Raw genomic sequence first — 20,350 nt, 5'->3', positions numbered from 1 at the left:
TCAGTGGTTGTCAGTGTGTTCTCATGGAAATCTCTTCCCCCTCTCCAGTCAGCTTAACCTCGGGATACTAACATCTGTCAGTTTGTTTAATTTAAAGATGGATTACTCTTCACCCAGCATGTATGCCTGTGTGAGTGTGTGCGCATGCATGCTTGTGTGTATGTTTGAGATTGGTCATCGAAGTCAAAATACGACCCAGTTTTTCCTGAAATGGCTGTTTTGAATCCTTAGGTAATTGCAGTCATTTCAATATTCAAATGCTTTCAGCCAGGTAAGGCAGGCACCATTATGCCACAGAGCTAGCCAATATTCCCCCTGTGCACACAGTCTGTCAGGTCTAGTAGAGAACACTGTGCTTGTCTCAGATTCACAACATGCATTTCATATCAGCTGGGCTCAGTTCTATGGTTACTTCTCACATTAGGTCATCATCACGCATTGAAATTCAAATCAAGAACCATTTTCAACACTCTGAATTGAATTGCAATGGATTTATTGAATTGCAATTGATCCCAACATTGACATACATGCTTTTTGTTTTGTCTATATGAGCGAAAATGTGTTCTTTCTTACACGTGGGCACTGTGCATTCTGTGAGGGTCTAGCATTGAACAGCAATGTATAACATTGTACTGTAATCTCTAACTGCTGTGTGTCTGTGGGTTATAGCCGGCTGTCGTGCTAGTAAGGAGTGATTGTACATTGGTTATCACTGGAGAGCTGAGCCTCATGAACACTGGCATATTCTAACAGTGGCTCAAGGTTAGCTTATACTTAGGCTGTATCCCAAATGGAACCCTATTCCTTATATTATGTAATACTTTTGTCCAGTAGTACATTACTTAGGTCATAGGGCGCCATTTAGAACTCAGACAGTCTGTTTTGGTTCTCATTGCTCTACATAGCCCCCAGCTGTCACTGCCTCCAATATACACTGTACAGTTGAAGTCGGAAGTTTACATACACCTTAGCCAAATACATTTAAACTCAGTTTTTCACAATTCCTGACATTTAATCCTAGTAAAAATTCCCTGTCTTAGGTCAGTTAGGATCACCACTTTATTTTAAGAATGTGAAATGTCAGAATAATAGTCGAGTGATTCATTTCAGCTTTTATTTCTTTCATCACATTCCCAGTGGGTCAGAAGTTTACATACACTCAATTAGTATTTGGTAGAATTGCCTTTAAATTATTTAACTTGGGTCAAATGTTTCGGGTAGCCTTCCACAAGCTTCCCACAATAAGTTGGGTGAATTTTGGCCCATTCCTCCTGACAGAGCTGGTGTAACTGAGTCAGGTTTGTAGGCCTCCTTGCTCGTACATGCTTGGGGCCATTGTCCATTTGGAAGACCCGTTTGTGACCAAGCTTTAACTTCCTGACTGATGTCTTGAGATGTTGCTTCAAAATATCCACATCATTTTACTTCCTCATGATGCCATCTATTTTGTGAAGCGCACCAGTCCCTCCTGCAGCAAAGCACCCTCACAACATGATGCTGCCACCCCCGTGCTTCACGGTTGGGATGGTGTTCTTCGGCTTGCAAGCCTCCCCCTTTTTCCTCCAAACATAACGATGGTCATTATGGCCAAACAGTTCTATTTTTGTTTCATTAGACCAGAGGGCATTTCTCCAAAAAGTACAATCTTTGACGCCATGTGCAGTTGCAAACCGTAGTCTGGCTTTTTTATGGCGGTTTTGGAGCAGTGGCTTCTTCCTTGCTGAGCGGCCTTTCATCTTCACAAGGTCCTTTGCTGTTGTTCTGAGATTGATTTGCACTTTTCGCACCAAAGTACGTTCATCTCTAGGATACAGATTGCGTCTCCTTCCTGAGCGGTATGACGACTGCGTGGTCCCATGGTGTTTATACTTGCGTACTGTTGTTTTTACAGATGAACGTGGTACCTTCAGGATTTGGAAAATGCTCCCAAGGATGAACCAGACTTGTGGAGGTCTATACATTTTTGGCACATTTTGGCTGAAATTTTTGGCTGATTTATTTTGATTTTCCCATGATGTCAAGCAAAGAGGTATTGAGTTTGAAGGTAGGCCTTGAAATTCATCCACAGGTACACCTCCAATTGACTCAAATGATGTCAATTACCCAATCAGAAGCTTCTAAAGCCATGACATAATTTTCTGGAATTTACCAAGCTGTTTAAAGGCACAGTCAACTTAGTGTATGTAAACTTCTGACCCACTGGAATTGTGATACAGTGAATTATAAGTGAAATAATCTGTCTGTAAACAATTGTTGGAAAAATTACTTGTGTCATGCACAAAGTAGATGTCCTACCCGACTTGCCAAAACTAGTTTGTTAACAAGAAATTTGTGGAGTGGTTGAAAAACTTGTTTTAATGACTCCAATGTAAGTGTATGTAAACTTCCGACTTCAACTGTATATACAAAAGTATGTGGACACACTTTCAAATTAGTGGATTCGGCTATTTCAACCACACCCCGTTGCTGACAGGTGTATAAAATCTAGCACACAGCCGTGCAATCTCCATAGACAAACATTGGCAGTAGAATGGTCTTACTGAAGAGCTCAATGACTTTCAACATGGCAACGTCATTGGATGTCACCTTTCCAAAAAGTCAGTGTCAAATTTTCTTCCCTGCTAGAGCTTCCCCAGTCAGCTGTAAGTGCTGTTATTGTGAATTGGAAACGTCTAGGAGCAACAAAGGCTCAGCTGCGAAGTGGTAGGTCACACAAGCTCATAGAATGGGACCGCCAAGTGCAGGATCGCATAGCACTTAAAAATCATCTGTCCTCGGTTGCAACACTCTCAGTACTTCCAAGCTGCCTCTGGAAGCGTCGTCAGCACAAGAACTGTTCGTCGGGAGCTTCCTGAAGTGGGTTTCCATGGCCGAGCAGCCTCACACAAGCCTAAGATCACCATGTGCAATGCCAAGCGTCGGCTGGAGTGCTGTAAAGCTCGCGGCCATTGGACTTTGGAGCAGTGGGAACACGTTCTCTGGAGTGCTGAATCACGCTTCACCATCTGGCAGTCCGATGGACGAATCTGGTTTGGCGGATGCCGGGAGAACACTACCTACCCCAATGCATAGTGCCAACTGTAAAGTTTGGTGGAGGAGGAATAATGGTCTTGGGCTATTTTTCATGGTTCGGTCTATGCCCCTTTAGTTCCGGTAAAGGGAAATGTTAACGCTACAGCATACAATGACATTGTAGACAATTTGGTGCTTTCAACTTTGTGCTTGTCTCACACACAGTTTGGGGAAGGCCCTTTCCTGTTTCAGCATGACAATGCCCCAGAACACAAAGGAATGTCCATACAGAAATAGTTTGTTGAGATCGGTGGCCATGATTAATTAATTCCCATGATTTTCAAATGAGATGTTCAAGGGGCAGGTGTCCACATACTTTTAACTTTGGGAATATATCTTGTATGGCGTATTTTAGATTTGTGATATATCAATGGCATTTTTTAGCATAAGGAATATAATTTCACATGTTTAAGCATTGGAAATACATTTTGTATGGCTCATGGATAAATGGCTAGATAGGAAGCTACTTCAGAGATGGCGAAATTAGTGTGGATAATGTTGAAATGATCATTGGTTTTAGTGAGCGACATTAGAGGGCTATCATTAGCTGTGTTTTATGGGCCTGTTAATAGTCATAAAGGGGAATGCTGATGGCCTATATACAACTTCAATGGAAAAAGTGAGGGTGAAATAGTGTCATCTTCTGCCACTTTCAAGGCTGTCTGTGGTCAGATATGACTGATAGTGCGAGGGGAAGAATGAGTGTGTTGGGGGAAGAAGAGGATGGGGGTGAGTGGGCTGGAGGGGGAAACCAAGTGCTTTCTTTTCCAGAAGGTTCCATATTATGTTGTCATCTGGAATCAAAACTGTAGGGGTGTATGGAAGCTTTGTGTGGTTTTGTTTTTTGGCTTGTGCTCTTTCTCTGCAGGTCAATTTTGCAAGTTACTTCACACCTTCGAGAGACGGTTGGGCTACTCATCATCTCTCTCTCTCGCTCGCTCGCTCGCTCGCTCTCACTCACACACGGACAAGCTTCTATGGCATATTCTTTTTCAGATGAAAGCTCTTTCATCAGCAGTATTTCTTTCTCTCTATTTCTCGACTTCTCTCTTTCTCCTTTTCATATTGTTTTCAGATAATGGCTCCTAGGGCGGTGACAATACCATGGCAAAAATGAAAACATCAGGCAGACCAAACTCTTTGGTCCTTTAAAATCCTGCAGTATGTAAAATATAGTGTGCTATAGCTTGGAAAATAAATATATGTGACTCTTGATTGACAACATTATGTTTGTTTCCAACATTCCGGGTGTTTTCCTAAATAAGTCAAATCTGCTTCCTTTTTTTGGTTTACTTGCCATGATACTAACGGGCATTGCGATACTGGTATAATGCCGGCCCTAATGGATCCCTTCTCTCTACCCTTCTCTCGTCCTAGAGCTTGTGTTGGTATCTTTCCAGGGCATCATACACCTGAACACACACTTGTGTTCAGTCGTCAGGAACAGAAGGGCCGAGGGGGATGGAGAGTCCTTTCGTAAAGTTCCTATTGTTCACTGGGTACAACCAAGGCCAGTGGAGCATAAACAATGCTGATAGGCTATCTTATCAACCACACACATCTATTAGCCCTTTACAAGTTACAAAATACAGCAAGGAACAGGTTTGACTGCTTCTAGAACTGTTTATGGATTCCTGTCTGTAATAATATATTACATCAGGACTGGTGAGTTCATGGTGTCCATATATGTTCTATGACACTGGGCCTAGCATGCTATCAGGCTGAGAACAAACGACATGGGAAGCTGGCTTGCTAACAATGGAGTATCTGTAGTAGGGATGCATTGTGGGTAATTGATAACCTAGGGGAGGTATATTTGCCACCCCAGTCCCACAGGTCAAGGGTCAGGTGTACATTATGCATGGCTAAGCAGGCTAGTGAAGAAAGAAGGTAATGTCCAGGCAACAGGCTGTTTAGTATCCTCATTATAAACCCAGTACAATAAGTCCTCTTTATAATCCCAGTACAATAAGTCCTCTTTATAAACCCAGTACAATATGTCCTCTTTATAAACCCAGTACAATATGTCCTCTTTATAAACCCAGTACAATATGTCCTCTTTATAAACCCAGTACAATATGTCCTCTTTATAAACCCAGTACAATAAGTCCTCTTTATAAACCCAGTACAATAAGTCCTCTTTATAAACCCAGTACAATAAGTCCTCTTTATAAACCCAGTACAATAAGTCCTCTTTATAAACCCAGTACAATAAGTCCTCTTTATAAACCCAGTACAATATGTCCTCTTTATAAACCCAGTACAATATGTCCTCTTTATAAACCCAGTACAATATGTCCTCTTTATAAACCTACAGTAGTACAATATGCATATTTTTACTAAATTCCATAGAGGAAATATTCAACATTGACCTCATGACACAAGGCAATGGGACGTAACTTGTCGCAAACCAGTGTTTTCATCCCAACCACCACCTATTGTTTGACTGTACCCTTGAGAGCCTCTTGACGACTCCAGTCACAGTATAACTATGGTAAACACAGGCAAACCCACCCATACTCTCTCTTTCTGTCTCTCTCATCTCTATCTCCTCTTTTTCAGGCTCTCATCTCGCTTTATCTCCTTTCTCTAAATTAAATTTCAATTTAAGGGGCTTTATTGGCATGAGAAACAAATGTTTACATTTCCAAAGCAAGTAAAATAGATAAACAAAAGTGAAACTTTTTTTTACAGTAAACATTACACTCAAAACATTTCCCAAAGAATAAAGACATTTCAAATGTCATTATTTTCCCTTTTAAAGTACAAACAGGAAAATAAATAAACATAAATATGGGTTGTATTTACAATGGTGTTTGTTCTTCACTGGTTGCACTTTTCTTGTGGCAACAGGTCACACATCTTTCTGCTGTGATGGAACACTGTGTTATTTCACCCAATAGATATGGGAGTTTATCAAAATTGAATTTGTTTTCGAATTCTTTGTGGGTCTGTGTAATCTGAGGGAAATGTGTCTCCAATATGGTCATACATTGGGCAGGAGATTAGGAAGTGCAGCTCAGTTTCCACCTCCATTTTGTGGGCAGTGTGTGCACAGCCTGTCTTTTCTTGAAAGCCAGGTCTGCCAATGGGCAGCCTTTCTCAATAGCAAGGCTATTGTGTTCTTAAAGGTTTAAAAAATGTTTTTTAAAAATACAAACTACGACAACATAACCAGTGGGCTTACTTAATGCTCTGAGAGAGACTGGTTGAGGTCAGTGAAAAAGTATTCTACAGTACTACTGCCAAGAGATGCACCTACCGTAGGAGTCCCTTCGAAGCCTACCATTAACCCAGCGTGCGACAGAGCTGCAGGAGTTGTGACCCGTTTTTAAGAACACATTCGTAGTTACAATGACGGCCTACCCCAGCCAAACTCTGACAACGCTGGGCCAATTGTGCACCGCCCTATGGGACCCCCAATCACGGCTGGTTGTGATAGTCTGGTTATGCATATGGGGGAGGGAATGCTGTCACCTCCAGGTAGGTGTTTGTCCCCCTGTGTGCTGAGTGTGTCAGGTTCTTGTCCATTTCTGGCATTTAGATCGCCACAGACTAGTACATGTCCCTGGGCCCGGAAATTATTGATTTCCCCCTCCAGGATGGAGAAACTGTCTTCATTAAAGTATGGGGATTCTAGTGGGGGGATATAGGTAGCACACAGGAGGACATTTTTCTCTGTTGAGATCATTTCCTTTTGAATTTCTAGCCAAATGTAAAATGTTCCTGTTTTGATTCATTTAATAGTGAGTTAGGTCTGCTCTATACCAAATTAGCATACCCCTGAGTCCCTTCCCTGTTTCACACCTGGTAGTTTGGTGGATGGGACTACCAGTTCTCTCTCTCTCTCTCTCTCTCTCGCTCGCTCGCACTTATCCTTTCTCTTTTACTCATCCCCCTCTGTCTTCTTCAAACAGTGAGCTCCCATTTACCCCCCTCTCTCATTCAATTTAAGGGCTTTATTGGCATGGGAAACATATGTTAACATTGCCAAAGCAAGTGAAGTAGATAATATATAAAATTGAACAGTAAACATTACACTCACAGAAGTTCCAAAAGAATAAAGACATTACAAATGTCATATAATGTGTATATATACAGTGTTGTAACGATGTGCAAATGGTTCAAGTACAAACAGGAAAATAAATAAACAAATATGGGTTGTATTTACAATGGTGTTTGTTCTTCACTGGTTGACCTTTTCTTGTGGCAACAGGTCACAAATATTGCTGCTGTGATGGCTCACTGTGGTATTTCACCCTCTCGTCTGTGAGCTTTTATCTCTGGTGGAATCAGCCAGTGAGCTGATCCCCCCCCCCCCCCCCTCTCCTAGGGGCCTCTGGTGGCTGGATCCATTAACAAAGCCCCACCCCTCTGTGGCTTGTTTTGCCCCAGACAAACCTGTAAACCACATCCTAGCAGCAGGTGCCATGGCAACGCCAAGGGCTGAGCCACCCTAGGATACCATTTCCTTAGGCACAAATCTGGCTGGCATAGAGTGCCTTGAACAAATGTGTTGTCATGTTTTGAAGTGTTCACTACTGTGCAGGTGTATAATTAACCTTACCCTAATGCCAAAACACTGGTGTTATCTTGGTAGTTCTGGCTTTTGGCTTTTTGAAGAGGTTTCTTCATGAAACTTGTACTGCCTGTTGTTCAGCTCCTGCTGTATTTGTTGTGCTGGAAAAATGAGGCTAGAGTGGTTAGCTGGAATGTAAATGAACAGGTGTACATGATGTAAACTACTCTGCATAGAGTAGTAGGGTTTTGAGGTGTGTCTTTGGGGGATGTGTGATGTCACTGCTCTCAGGAGAGACGGCAGCCATTTTGTGCCAAGGCTAAAGGCGTGTAACAGTTAATACATTTCTCAATAGCAATAGTGAATAGTTAAGTGTACATTGATGCAGTTCTAAGAGGAGTATTTATACTGATACTGTTCTGTTTCTGTTCCATCAGTTGGGTGATGAAAGTGATAAGATAAGCTGTGGAAACCCTAGTTTTGCCTTCAGTTAGAAGGTTGCTACATTGCAAGCTCACCGAGATCTCAGTAAACCGAACTTTGCATTACATCCATTTGGAGAAACGGAACTGGCTGAATGATTTAGTCCTGTTTGTCTCCCCATTGCCATCTAGTGGTTTAGAAGCTCTTTCACACTTTAGAAGGCAAACTGCTGTAATTTCTGGTAAGATAGATCCCACATGGCTGTGGTTGCACAGACAATTCCATCCAACAACACTGACTCAGCTGTCCTCCTGTCACCCCTCCAGGTTCCCACCAAGAAGCTGAAGAAGTTTGAGAAGGAGTACCAGACCCTGAGAGAGAGCCAGCTGCAGCAGGAGGACCCCATCGACCGCTACCAGGTAAGAAACAGACTACCCACAATCGTGTCTTACCCACTGCTCTAGAATCAGATTACTCTACCCCCAATCTGGCAGATGACACAATATCTGACCCTTTATCAGCCCATTCAGCCACTAAAATTACCCAAGTGTTTCCCATAGCTAGAGTTACTTAGGCGGGCCCCCTCACTGTGCTTGTTTACCTCCTTAAGAATTGGATCTCTGAAAAAGTGTTGTTTGTAAATATAGATGATACTTGGAGCGGCAGGTGGCCTAGTGGTTAGAGCGTTGGACTAGTAACCGAAAGGTTGCTAGATCGAATCCCCGAGCTAACAAGGTAAAGAAATCTGTTGTTCTGCCCCTGAACAAGGCAGTTTAACCCACTGTTCCTAGGCCGTCATTGAAAATAAGAATTTGTTCTTAACCATGCCAGTCCCCTCCCTCCAGTCTCGGCTCAGGTATTGTAGACTACACCAGTTCCCTCCCTCCAGTCTCTGCTCAGGTCTTGTAGACTACACCAGTCCCCTCCCTCCAGTCTCTGCTCAGGTCTTGTAGACTACACCAGTCCCCTCCCTCCAGTCTCTGCTCAGGTCTTGTAGACTACACCAGTTCCCTCCCTCCAGTCTCTGCTCAGGTCTTGTAGACTACACCAGTCCCCTCCCTCCAGTCTCTGCTCAGGTCTTGTAGACTACACCAGTCCCCTCCCTCCAGTCTCTGCTCAGGTCTTGTAGACTACACCAGTCCCCTCCCTCCAGTCTCTGCTCAGGTCTTGTAGACTACACCAGTCCCCTCCCTCCAGTCTCTGCTCAGGTCTTGGAGACTCCACCAGTCCCCTCCCTCCAGTCTCTGCTCAGGTCTTGTAGACTACACCAGTCCCCGCCCTCCAGTCTCTGCTCAGGTCTTGTAGACTACACCAGTCCCCTCCCTCCAGTCTCTGCTCAGGTCTTGTAGTCTACACCAGTCCCCTCCCTCCAGTCTCGGCTCAGGTTTTGTAGACTACACCAGTCCCCTCCCTCCAGTCTCTGCTCAGGTCTTGTAGACTACACCAGTCCCCTCCCTCCAGTCTCTGCTCAGGTCTTGTAGTCTACACCAGTCCCCTCCCTCCAGTCTCGGCTCAGGTTTTGTAGACTATGCCAGGCACACACACTCAGTGAAGAGAAAGGGGTAGAACATTTTTGTAATGAGTGAAAGCCATAGACTTTTGCTGGTCAAAGATATGGAAGAGAAAAGAGCTTTCCCCTCCTGACTATTGGAATGATGTTATGATTCATAGGGATGATTGGGAATAACGTAATCCAATACAACCTCATCCTGTTAGTCTCAGATATCCCTGACCTTGGAGCTACAGTACGTATTCCTTCAGCTTTTCTCTGACTTTTCCAAATGGGGGAAAACATGCTCAGGAAAAATATTCCCCTCTGAAACAGACGTACCCAATGCGCACACAGATAGCTAGGCTAGTCAGGGAGGAATGACTGGCAGTCCCCCCTGGAATGTGATGAACACCACATCCTCATTAACCTCTTACATCTAGATGTTCCGCTAGCGGAACACCTGCTCCAATATCCAATGATGGGCGTGGCGCGAAATACAAATTCCTCTAAAATCCGAAAACTTCAATTTTTCAAACATATGACTATTTTACAGCATTTTAAAGACAAGACTCTCGTTAATCTAACCACACTGTCCGATTTCAAAAAGGCTTTACAGCGAAAGCAAAACATTAGATTATGTTAGCAGAGTACCCAGCCAGAAATAATCAGACTACCCATTTTTCAAGCTAGCATATAATGTCACAAAAAACAAAACCACAGCTAAATGCAGCACTAACCTTTGATCTTCATCAGATGACAACCCTAGGACATTGTTATACAATGCATGCATGTTTTGTTCAATCAAGTTCATATTTATATCAAAACCCAGCTTTTTTACATTAGCATGTGACGTTCAGAACTAGCATACCCCCCGCAAACCTCCGGTGAATTTACTAAATTACTCACGATAAACGTTCACAAAAAGCATAACAATTATTTTAAGAATTATAGATACAGAACTCCTCTATGCACTCTATGTCCGATTTTAAAATAGCTTTTTGGTGAAAGCACATTTTGCAATATTCTAAGTACATAGCCCAGCCATCACGGGCTAGCTATTTAGACACCCAGCAAGTTTAGCCTTCACCAAAATCAGATTTACTATTACAAAAGTTTGATTACCTTTGATGTTCTTCGTCAGAATGCACTCCCAGGACTTCTACTTCAATAACAAATGTTGGTTTGGTCCCAAATAATCCATCGTTATATCCAAACAGCGGCGTTTTGTTCGTGCGTTCAAGAAACTATCCGAAATGGTAAATCAGGGTTACGAGCATGGCGCATTTCGTGACCAAAAAATTCTAAATATTCCATTACCGTACTTCGAAGCATGTCAACCGCTGTTTCAAATCAATTTTTATGCAATTTATCTCGTAAAAAAGCGATAATATTCCGACCGGGAATCTGCGTTTCGGTAAATAGAGGGGAAAAAAAGAAACACGGGGGCGACCAGTGCACGCGCCTAAGCCCACTGTCCCCTGATCGGCCACTTGACAAAGGCGATAATGTGTTTCAGCCTGGGGCTGGAATGACGACATTCAGCTTTTTCCCGGGCTCTGAGAGCCTATGGGAGCCGTGGGAAGTGTCACGTTACCGCAGAGATCCTTTGTTTTGGAAAGAGATGTCAAAGAAAGCCAATAAATGGTCAGACAGGCCACTTCCTGTAAAGGAATCTCTCAGGTTTTTGCCTGCCATATGAGTTCTGTTATACTCACAGACACCATTCAAACAGTTTTAGAAACTTTAGGGTATTTTCTGTAAATGCATATTCTAGTTACTGGGTAGGAGTAGTAACCAGATTAAATCGGGTACGTTTTTTATCCGGCCGTGTAAATACTGCCCCCTAGCCCTAAGAGGTTAATAATATGCATATCCTAGCTTCTGAGTTGGTGTAGGAGGCAGTTAAAAATGGGCACATATTTTTTTCAAAGTTCTCAATACTGCCCCCTAGCCCCAACAGGTTAATCTATACTGAACAAATATAGAAACGTAACATGTAAAGTGTTGGTCCCATGTTTCATGAGCTGAATAAAAGATCCCAGAAATGTTTCATATGCACAAAAAGCTTATTTCTCTCAAATGTGGTGCACACATTTGTTTACATCCCTGTTAATGAGCATTTCTCGTTAGCCAAGCTAATCCATCCACTTGACAGGTGTGACATATCAAGAAGCTGATTAAACAGCATGATCATCATAACACCATGTGCTGGGGACAATAAAAGGCCACTCTTAAAGGTGCAGTTTTGTCACACAACACAATTCCATAGATGTCTCAAGTTTTGAGGGAGCGTACAATTGGCATGCTGACTGCAGGAAACTTTTTATTCACACCCCTACCTTTTTAAAAAGACTATCTGTGGCCAACAGATGCATAACTGTATTGCCAGTCATGTGAAATCCATAGATTAGGGTCTAAAGATTTCTTTATGTGAACTGTAACTCAGTAAATCTTTGAAATTGTTGCATGTTATGTTTCTTTTTGTTTGGGGTTGTATTTTCTGGTTTGGGGTTGTTCGAGATGATTAGTAGTACGCCCTGTAAATACCGTTTTCTATACTATTCTATGGTATCTCATTCACTTAATGTTTACATATCTTGCATTACTCATCTCAAATGTATATACTGTATTCTATACTATTCTACTGTATCTTAGTCCATTCCGCATTGACATTGCTCGTCCATATGTATATAGTCTTAATTCATTCCTACTTAGATTTGTGTGTATTAGGTATATGTTGTGTAATTTGTTAGATATTACTGCACTGTCGGAGCTACCAGCACAAGCATTTCACTACACCTGCAATAACATCTGCTAATCACGTGTATGTGACCCATAACATTTGATTTGCTTGCTGTGCGCGTGCAGCAAATTAACTGTCGCTAATTTTGCTGAACAAGTTGTGTAAGTTTTTCTCCACATACTATGCATACTGAGCATGGTCTTATAGTGTGTGTGTGTTAGTGATGCATGGGTCAGCGGTTTGTTCACCCGCACCCTCCCACAATCTGAGGCCCGCATCTGACCCTAACCCGCAACTATAGAAATGTGCTGTACAGTCTGAGATGGCAGAACGATTTAGATAGGCCTACGCTTCTGTTTATCATTTCCAACATTTTGATAGGCTATTTATTAGTCAACTTGACTATAATTAGATACATGCAGCTTCTGTTCTGTCATTGCATGTTGCCCTAGAAGATTAAATAAACCCTAGCTTACCAGAATAATGTAATAAATCAATAGAATGACTGCTTCAACCTAGTTGATATCGGTAAAGTTTTCATAAAGAGTAAAGAGTTTCATCTCTGCTTCTCTTGGGCAGGGAAGACGCTTAGAGACTTGGGAGAAAATGCAATAACAAATTAAAGTTTTCCAAATTACATCAGCTTGACCGGTTTTAAGGAAATTAAACGCTGTAAAAACGACCCAACATGTTTTTGATAAGATTTCATTTTGGCTTGATGCATATTTTGTTTGAAATACTAACAGCTTTTATGATGCTGATAAACATAGACGGCCCCTTAACCGTGCATTCATTCTCTCAAGATGCTGAAATAAAAAAAGTATATTTCTCCACTCCTGTTCGAGTCAAAATGTATATTTGGTGTATAATTTTACTGCAAGAAATGCTTAATTCTGAAGGAATTAACATTATATTAGGCTATGTGAGAGGTTATAGACCTAAAGTCCTTGTCCAGATTTCAGTTAGGTTACTTTTCCGTTTAACCTCTATGGGCAAGGTGGGACGTTAGCGTCCCACTCTATTCAACAGCCAGTGGAAGAGCGTGGCGCAAAATACAAAAACCTCAAAAATGCAATCATTTCAATATTTCAAACATACGACTATTTTACACCATTTGAAAGATAAGACTCTCGTTAATCTCACCACATTGTCCGATTTCAAAAAGGCTTTACAGCGAAAGCAAAACATTAGATTATGTTAGGAGAGTACATAGACACAAATAACCACACAGCCATTTTTCAAGCAAGCATATATGTCACAAAAACCCAAAACACAGCTAAATGCAGCACTAACGTTTTGATGATCTTCATCAGATGACACTCCTAGGACATTATGTTATACAATACATGTATGTTTTGTTCAATCAAGTTCATATTTATATCTAAAAACAGCTTTTTACATTGGCGTGTGATGTTCAGAACATGCATTCCCAGCAAAAACTAACGGTGAATTTACAAAATTACTCATGATAAATGTTGACAAAATACATGACAATTATATATAAGAATTATAGATACAGAACTCCTTTATGCAATCGCTATGTCATATTTTAAAATAGCTTTTCGGCGAAAGCACATTTTGCAATATTCTGAGTACATAGCTCAGCCATCACGGCTAGCTAATTTGACACCCGCCAAGTTCGGGGCACACTAAACTCAGAATTAGTATTAGAAAAATTGTATTACCTTTGCTGTTCTTCGTCAGAATGCACTCCCAGGACTGCTACTTCCACAACAAATGTTGTTTTTGTTCCAAATAATCCATAGTTATGTGCAAATACCTCTGTTTTGTTCGTGCGTTCAGGTCACTATCCAAAGGGTAATGCGTGAGCGCATTTCGAGACAAAAAATGTCAAAATGTTCCATTACCGTACTTAGAAGCATGTCAAAAGCTGTTTAAAATCAATTTTTATGGTATTTTTCTCATAAAATAGCGATAATATTCCAACCGGACAATAGTGTATTCATTCAAAGGACAAAAGAAAAAATGGCGAGGTCTCGTGAACGCGCATTTCTAATCTCTTAGTCACCAGGCAGTCCACTGACAAACTGTGCTCCTGTACTCTGCCCAGAGACAGGAGACGCCTCAATCCGCTTTCTGAACGCTTTAGAGAGCCAATGGAAGCCTTAGAAAGTGTCACGTAACCCCACAGATCCTGATAGAGAAGCAAAAGGAGAACTACAAATTCGCAGACAGGCCACTTCCTACTTGGAATTTTCTCAGGTTTTTGCCTGCCATATGAGTTCTGTTATACTCACAGACACCATTCAAACAGTTTTAGAAACTTCAGTGTTTTTTCTATCTAAATCTACTAATAATATGCATATTCTCGTTTCTGGGCAAGAGTAGTAACCAGTTTAAATCGGGTACATTTTTTATCTGGCCGTGAAAATACTGCCCCCTATCCCATACAGGTTAACCCATCTGAACAGTATCTCTGTGCACAATGGGTTGTGACTGTTAAATGTGTATAGCACCTCACAATGATCACACATAACATAGCCGGCACTGCGGTCATCCTCTTTTACTACTTCACCAGACATTAGGCTACTGGCCCTCCTATTTTCCACTCTCCATTTCGCTGTTTTCTTCTTATTAATTATACTCAGAAGTTGCCCTTTTTTCCTCAGTGGATCAACATTAACTTTTTCATCCCAGGTTTCCAAAAGTATTTGTCAGCTGGTGTGTATTTGTCAGCTGGTGTGTATTTGTCAGCTGGTGTGTATTTGTCAGCTGGTGTGTATTTGTCAGCTGGTGTGTATTTGTCAGCTGGTGTGTAGTGTATTTGTCAGCTGGTGTGTAGTGTATTTGACAGCTGGTGTGTAGTGTATTTGACAGCTGGTGTGTAGTGTATTTGACAGCTGGTGTGTAGTGTATTTGACAGCTGGTGTGTAGTGTATTTGACAGCTGGTGTGTAGTGTATTTGACAGCTGGTGTGTAGTGTATTTGACAGCTGGTGTGTAGTGTATTTGACAGCTGGTGTGTAGTGTATTTGACAGCTGGTGTGTATTTGTCATGCCTCAGTTAGGCCCCAAGCTGAGGCTACACACTAACGCCAGATACAAAGAACAAAATAAAAACCTCAGTGTATCCTATAGATATCAACTGCACAGTAATTAGACATGCATGGCTTTTTAATGCATTGTTTTCTCTATATTCAACCCACCCACACTTCATCCACACAATATTTCATGACCCTAAACCCACCTGCCCTTCGGATATGACTGCGGGTTATGAGTCAACCCGCACATCACTAGTGTGTGTGTGGTTGTGTACTTTTTGGATGGAAAATGTACTTGCTACGGCTGTGATATGTGGTTGTCTCACCCAGCTATCTTAAGATGAACAGCTAAATTACTAAAATGTCAAATGTAATGTGTGTTGCTGCTCACAGAGGGAGAACCGTCGGCTGCAGGAGGCCAGCATGCGTCTGGAGCAGGAGAACGATGACCTGGCCCATGAGCTGGTGACCAGTAAGATCGCCCTGCGGACCGACCTGGATCAGGCGGAAGACAAGGCAGACGTGCTGAATAAGGAGCTGCTCTGCACCAAACAGCGCCTGGTGGAGACGGAGGAGGAGAAGAGGAGGCAGGCGGAGGAGACGGCACAGGTAACACAGCTCAGTCACACACATGCAAGTGCTTTGGGAGAAGAGAAGCCCAGGTGACTGAAGTAGCAAGTGTTTTACGATCATAGCTAATGTGTGGTTGCCATCTTGCCCTGTCTGTCCAGATTAAAGAGGTGTTCAGGAGAGAGCTGGAGAAAGCAGAGTCAGAGATCAAGAAAACTACGGCTATCATCACCGAATACAAACAGGTAGGATCCAGAGACACGTAAGAGAGGAGAGCAGTGTGTATGGTCTACGTCACAACCTTGTCAGGAGCTGATAAGCTTTGTGTGGGTGGGGAGATCGGTGCTTTTATGATGTATGCTTTTTCATCTGCGATATTCTCTGTGGAAGTAGCAGCACTATTTCATGTCCAAGACACATTTCCCCTTGGGAGAAAGTCAATCCTAATCCTACAATGTCCCCTAAAATCCCATTCAATCCTAATTGAGATGCATCTTCTGTATGTTCTGGTGTATCTGAAAGGTCACTGAACCTGTCCAGGTAATATGTAGTAGCTTAGTAAACATGCAGTCCTTCCTGTGTGTTCCCAGATCTGTTCTCATCTCAGTACCAGGCTAGAGAAGCAGCAGGCTGCCACTAAGGAGGAGCTGGACATCATCAAGGTAGGACAGGATCTGTGTATTGCGTCTGTCATGTAATTATTATTAGGGGGTATGATGAAGGGTTCTAGTAGTGTTGGAATAAAAGCCCATCACTAGGTAAAAGCCCATTACTGCTGTGGCAATAAGATGTCTTTGTCCGTAATCAAATCAAATCAAAAGTTTATTTGTCACGTGCGCCGAATACAACAGGTGTAGTAGACCTTACAGTGAAATGCTTACTTACAGGCTCTAACCAATAGTGCAAAAAAAAAAAAGGTGTGTGTGTAGGTAAGTAAAGAAATAAAACAACAGTAAAAAGACATTTGAAAATAAGAGTAGCAAGGCTACATACAGACACCGGTTAGTCAGGCTTATTGAGGTAGTATGTACATGTGGCTATGGTTAAAGTGACTATGCATGTATGATGAACAGAGAGTAGCAGTAGCGTAAAAAGAGGGGTTGGCGAGTGGCAGGACACAATGCAGATAGCCCGGTTAGCCAATGTGCGGGAGCACTGGTTGGTCGGGCCAATTGAGGTAGCATGTACATGAATGTATAGTTAAAGTGACTGTGCATATAAGATAAACAGAGAGTAGCAGCAGCGTAACAGAGGGGTTGGGGGGGGGGCACACAATGCAAATAGTCCAGGTAACCATTTGGTTACCTGTTCAGGAGTCTGATGGCTTGGGGGTAAAGACTGTTGAGAAGCCTTTTTGTCCTAGACTTGGCACTCCGGTACCACTTGCCATGCGGTAGTACAGAGAACAGTCTATGACTGGGGTGGCTGGGTTCTTTGACAATTTTTAGGGCCTTCCTCTGACACCGCCTGGTGTAGAGGTCCTGGATGGCAGGCAGCTTTGCCCCAGTGATTTACTGGGCCGTACACACTACCCTCTGAAGTACCTTGCGGTCGGAGGCCGAGCAATTGCCGTATCAGGCAGTGATGCAACCGTCAGGATGCTCTCGATGTTGCAGCTGTAGAACCTTTTGAGGATCTCAGGACCCATGGCAAATCTTTTTAGTTTCCTGAGGGGGAATAGGCTTTGTCGTGCCCTCTTCACGACTTTCTTGGTGTGTTTGGACCATTCTAGTTTGTTGTTGATATGGACACCAAGGAATTTGAAGCTCTCAACCTGCTCCACTACAGCCCCGTCGATGAGAATGGGGACGTGCTCAGTGCTCCTTTTCCTGTAGTCCACAATCATCTCCTTAGTCTTGGTTACGTTGAGGGATAGGTTGTTATTTTGGCACCACCCGGCCAGGTCTCTGACCTCCTCCCTATAGGCTGTCTCGTCGTTGTCGGTCAGGCCTACCACTGTTGTGTCGTCTGCAAACTTAATGATGGTGTTGGAGTCGTGCCTGGCCATGCAGTCGTGGGTGAACAGGGAGTACAGGAGGGGACTGAGCACGCACCCCTGAGGGGCTCCAGTGTTGAGGATCAGCGTGGCAGATGTGTTGCTACCTACCCTCACCACGTGGGGGCGGCCCGTCAGGAAGTCCAGGATCCATTTGCAGAGGGAGGTGGTTAGTCCCAGGTTCCTTAGCTTAGTGATGAGCTTTGAGGGTGCTATGGTGTTGAACGCTGAGCTGTAGTCAATGAATAGCATTCTCACATAGGTGTTCCTTTTGTCCAGGTGGGAAAGGGCAGTGTGGAGTGCAATAGAGATTGCATCATCTGTGGATCTGTTTGGGTGGTATGCAAATTGGAGTGGGTCTTGGGTTTCTGGGATAATGGTGTTGATGTGAGCCATTACCAGCATTTCAAAGCACTTCATGGCTACAGATGTGAGTGCTACGGGTCTGTAGTCATTTAGGCAGGTTGCCTTTGTGTTCTTGGGCACAGGGACTATGGTGGTCTGCTTGAAGCATGTTGGTATTACAGACTCAATCAGGGACATGTTGAAAATGTCAGTGAAGACACCTGCCAGTTGGTCAGCACATGCCCGGAGCACACGTCCTGGTAATCCGTCTGGCCCCCGCAGCCTTGTGTATGTTGACCTGTTTAAAGGTCTTACTCACGTTGGCTACGGAGAGTGTGATCACAGTCGTTCGGAACAGCTGATGCTCTCATGCGTACCTCAGTGTTCCTTGCCTCGAAGCGAGCTAGCTCGTCTGTAAGGCTTGTGTCACTGGGCAGCTTGCGGCTGTGCTTCCCTTTTGTAGTCTGTAATAGTTTGCAAGCCCTGCCACATCCGACAAGTGTTGGAGCCGGTGTAGTACGATTTAATCTTAGCCCTGTATTGACGCTTTGCCTGTTTGATGGTTCGTCGCAGGGCATAGCGGGATTTCTTGTAAGCTTCCGGGTTAGAGTCCCGCACCTTGAAAGCGGCAGCTCTACCCTTTAGCTCGGTGCGAATGTTGCCTGTAATCCATGGCTTCTGGTTGGGGTATTTACGTACCCCAACCTGTGGGGACGACATCCTCAATGCACTTATTGATAAAGCCAGTGACTGATGTGGTGTATTCCTCAATGTCATCGGAAGAATCTCGGAACATGTTCCACTCTGTGATAGCAAAACAGTCGTGTAGTTTAGCATCTGCTTCATCTGACCATTTTTTTATAGACCGAGTCACTGGTGCTTCCTGCTTTTTAATTTTTGCTTGTAAGCAGGTATCAGGAGGATAGAGTTGTGGTTGGATTTACCAAATGGAGGGCGAGGGAGAGCTTTGTACGCGTCTCTGTGTGTGGAGTACAGGTGATCTAGAATTATTTCCCCTCTGGTTGCACATTTAACATGTTGATAGAGATTTGGTAGAACTGATTTAAGTTTCCCTGCATTAAAGTCTGCGGCCACTAGGAGCACCGCCTCTGGGTGAGTGGTTTCCTGTTTGCATATTTCCTTATACAGCTGACTGAGTGCGGTCTTAGTGCCAGCATCTGTTTGTGGTGGTAAATAAACAACCACGAAAAGTATAGCTGAGAACTCTCTAGGCAAGTAGTGTGGCCTGCAATTTATCACAATATACTCTGCTTCAGGCGAGCAAAATCCAGAGACCTCCTTAGATTTCGTGTACCAGCTGTTGTTTACAAATAAGCACAGACCCCCCCCCATCTTACCGGAGTGTGCTGTTCTGTCCTGCCGGTGCAGTGTATATCCCGCTAGCTGAATATCCATGTCGTCATTCAGCCATGATTCCATGAAACATAGGATATTACAGTTTTTGATGTCCCGTTGGTAGGATATTCGTGATCATACCTCGTCTAGTTTATTGTCCAATGATTGCACGTTGGCGAGTAATATTGACGGTAACGGCAGCTTTCCTACTCGCCTTCTGCGGGTCCGGACGAGGCATCCGGCTCTTCGTCCTCTGCGTCGCTTCCTTTTGCGAATAATTGGGATGTCTGCCCTGCGGGGTGTTTTGGGAATATCGTGTGAGTCCTGCTTGTTGTTGTTGTTGACAAAATCTTTGTCTAATCTAAAGGTGAGTGATCGCTGTCCTGATATCCAGAAGCTCTTTTCTGCCGTAAGATACGGTTGCAGAAACATTATGTACAAAATAAGTACAAATATCGCGAAAAAAAAACACATAATAGCACAATTGGTTAGGAGACCCAATTGGTTAGGAGACCGTAATGCTAATGTGGTTATGGACTCATTGCAAAGGAAAATGGAAATATAATATATTTCACTGTGTCTGTGTAAGTATACATCTTATTACCATCTTACTCTATATATAGTATTTATGTTGTGTATACATACTTTGTGTATACATACTTTATATATACAATACCAGTCAAAATTTTGGACACACCTACTCATTCAAGGGTTTTTCTTTATTTTTACTGTTTTCTACATTGTAGAATAATAGTGAAGACATTAAAACTATGAAATAACACATATGTAATCATGTAGTAACCAAAAAAGTGTTAAACAAATCTTCAAAGTAG

General features: G+C 42.9%; 1 protein-coding gene across 7 annotated transcripts in view; it reads left to right on the top strand.

Annotated features, from left to right (window-relative positions):
• LOC106574055 (rab GTPase-activating protein 1-like) overlaps window positions 1-20,350 on the top strand; it is a 158,001-nt gene that overhangs the window by 131,170 nt on the left and 6,481 nt on the right. For all 7 annotated transcript variants that reach the window (XM_014149587.3, XM_014149586.3, XM_014149589.2 and 4 more), the window contains 4 exons: window positions 8,341-8,433; window positions 15,644-15,859; window positions 15,982-16,065; window positions 16,411-16,482. In XM_014149587.3, coding sequence (XP_014005062.1) covers window positions 8,341-8,433; window positions 15,644-15,859; window positions 15,982-16,065; window positions 16,411-16,482 — 465 coding nt within the window. The remainder of the gene's footprint in view (window positions 1-8,340; window positions 8,434-15,643; window positions 15,860-15,981; window positions 16,066-16,410; window positions 16,483-20,350) is intronic.

This window comes from Salmo salar, chromosome 16, assembly GCF_965601325.2.
Source record: "Salmo salar chromosome 16, fSalSal1, whole genome shotgun sequence".
NCBI classification, from domain to species: Eukaryota; Metazoa; Chordata; class Actinopteri; order Salmoniformes; family Salmonidae; genus Salmo; species Salmo salar.
Note: the sequence above shows the minus strand (reverse complement) of the source record. Positions and strands in the feature narration are given on the sequence as shown.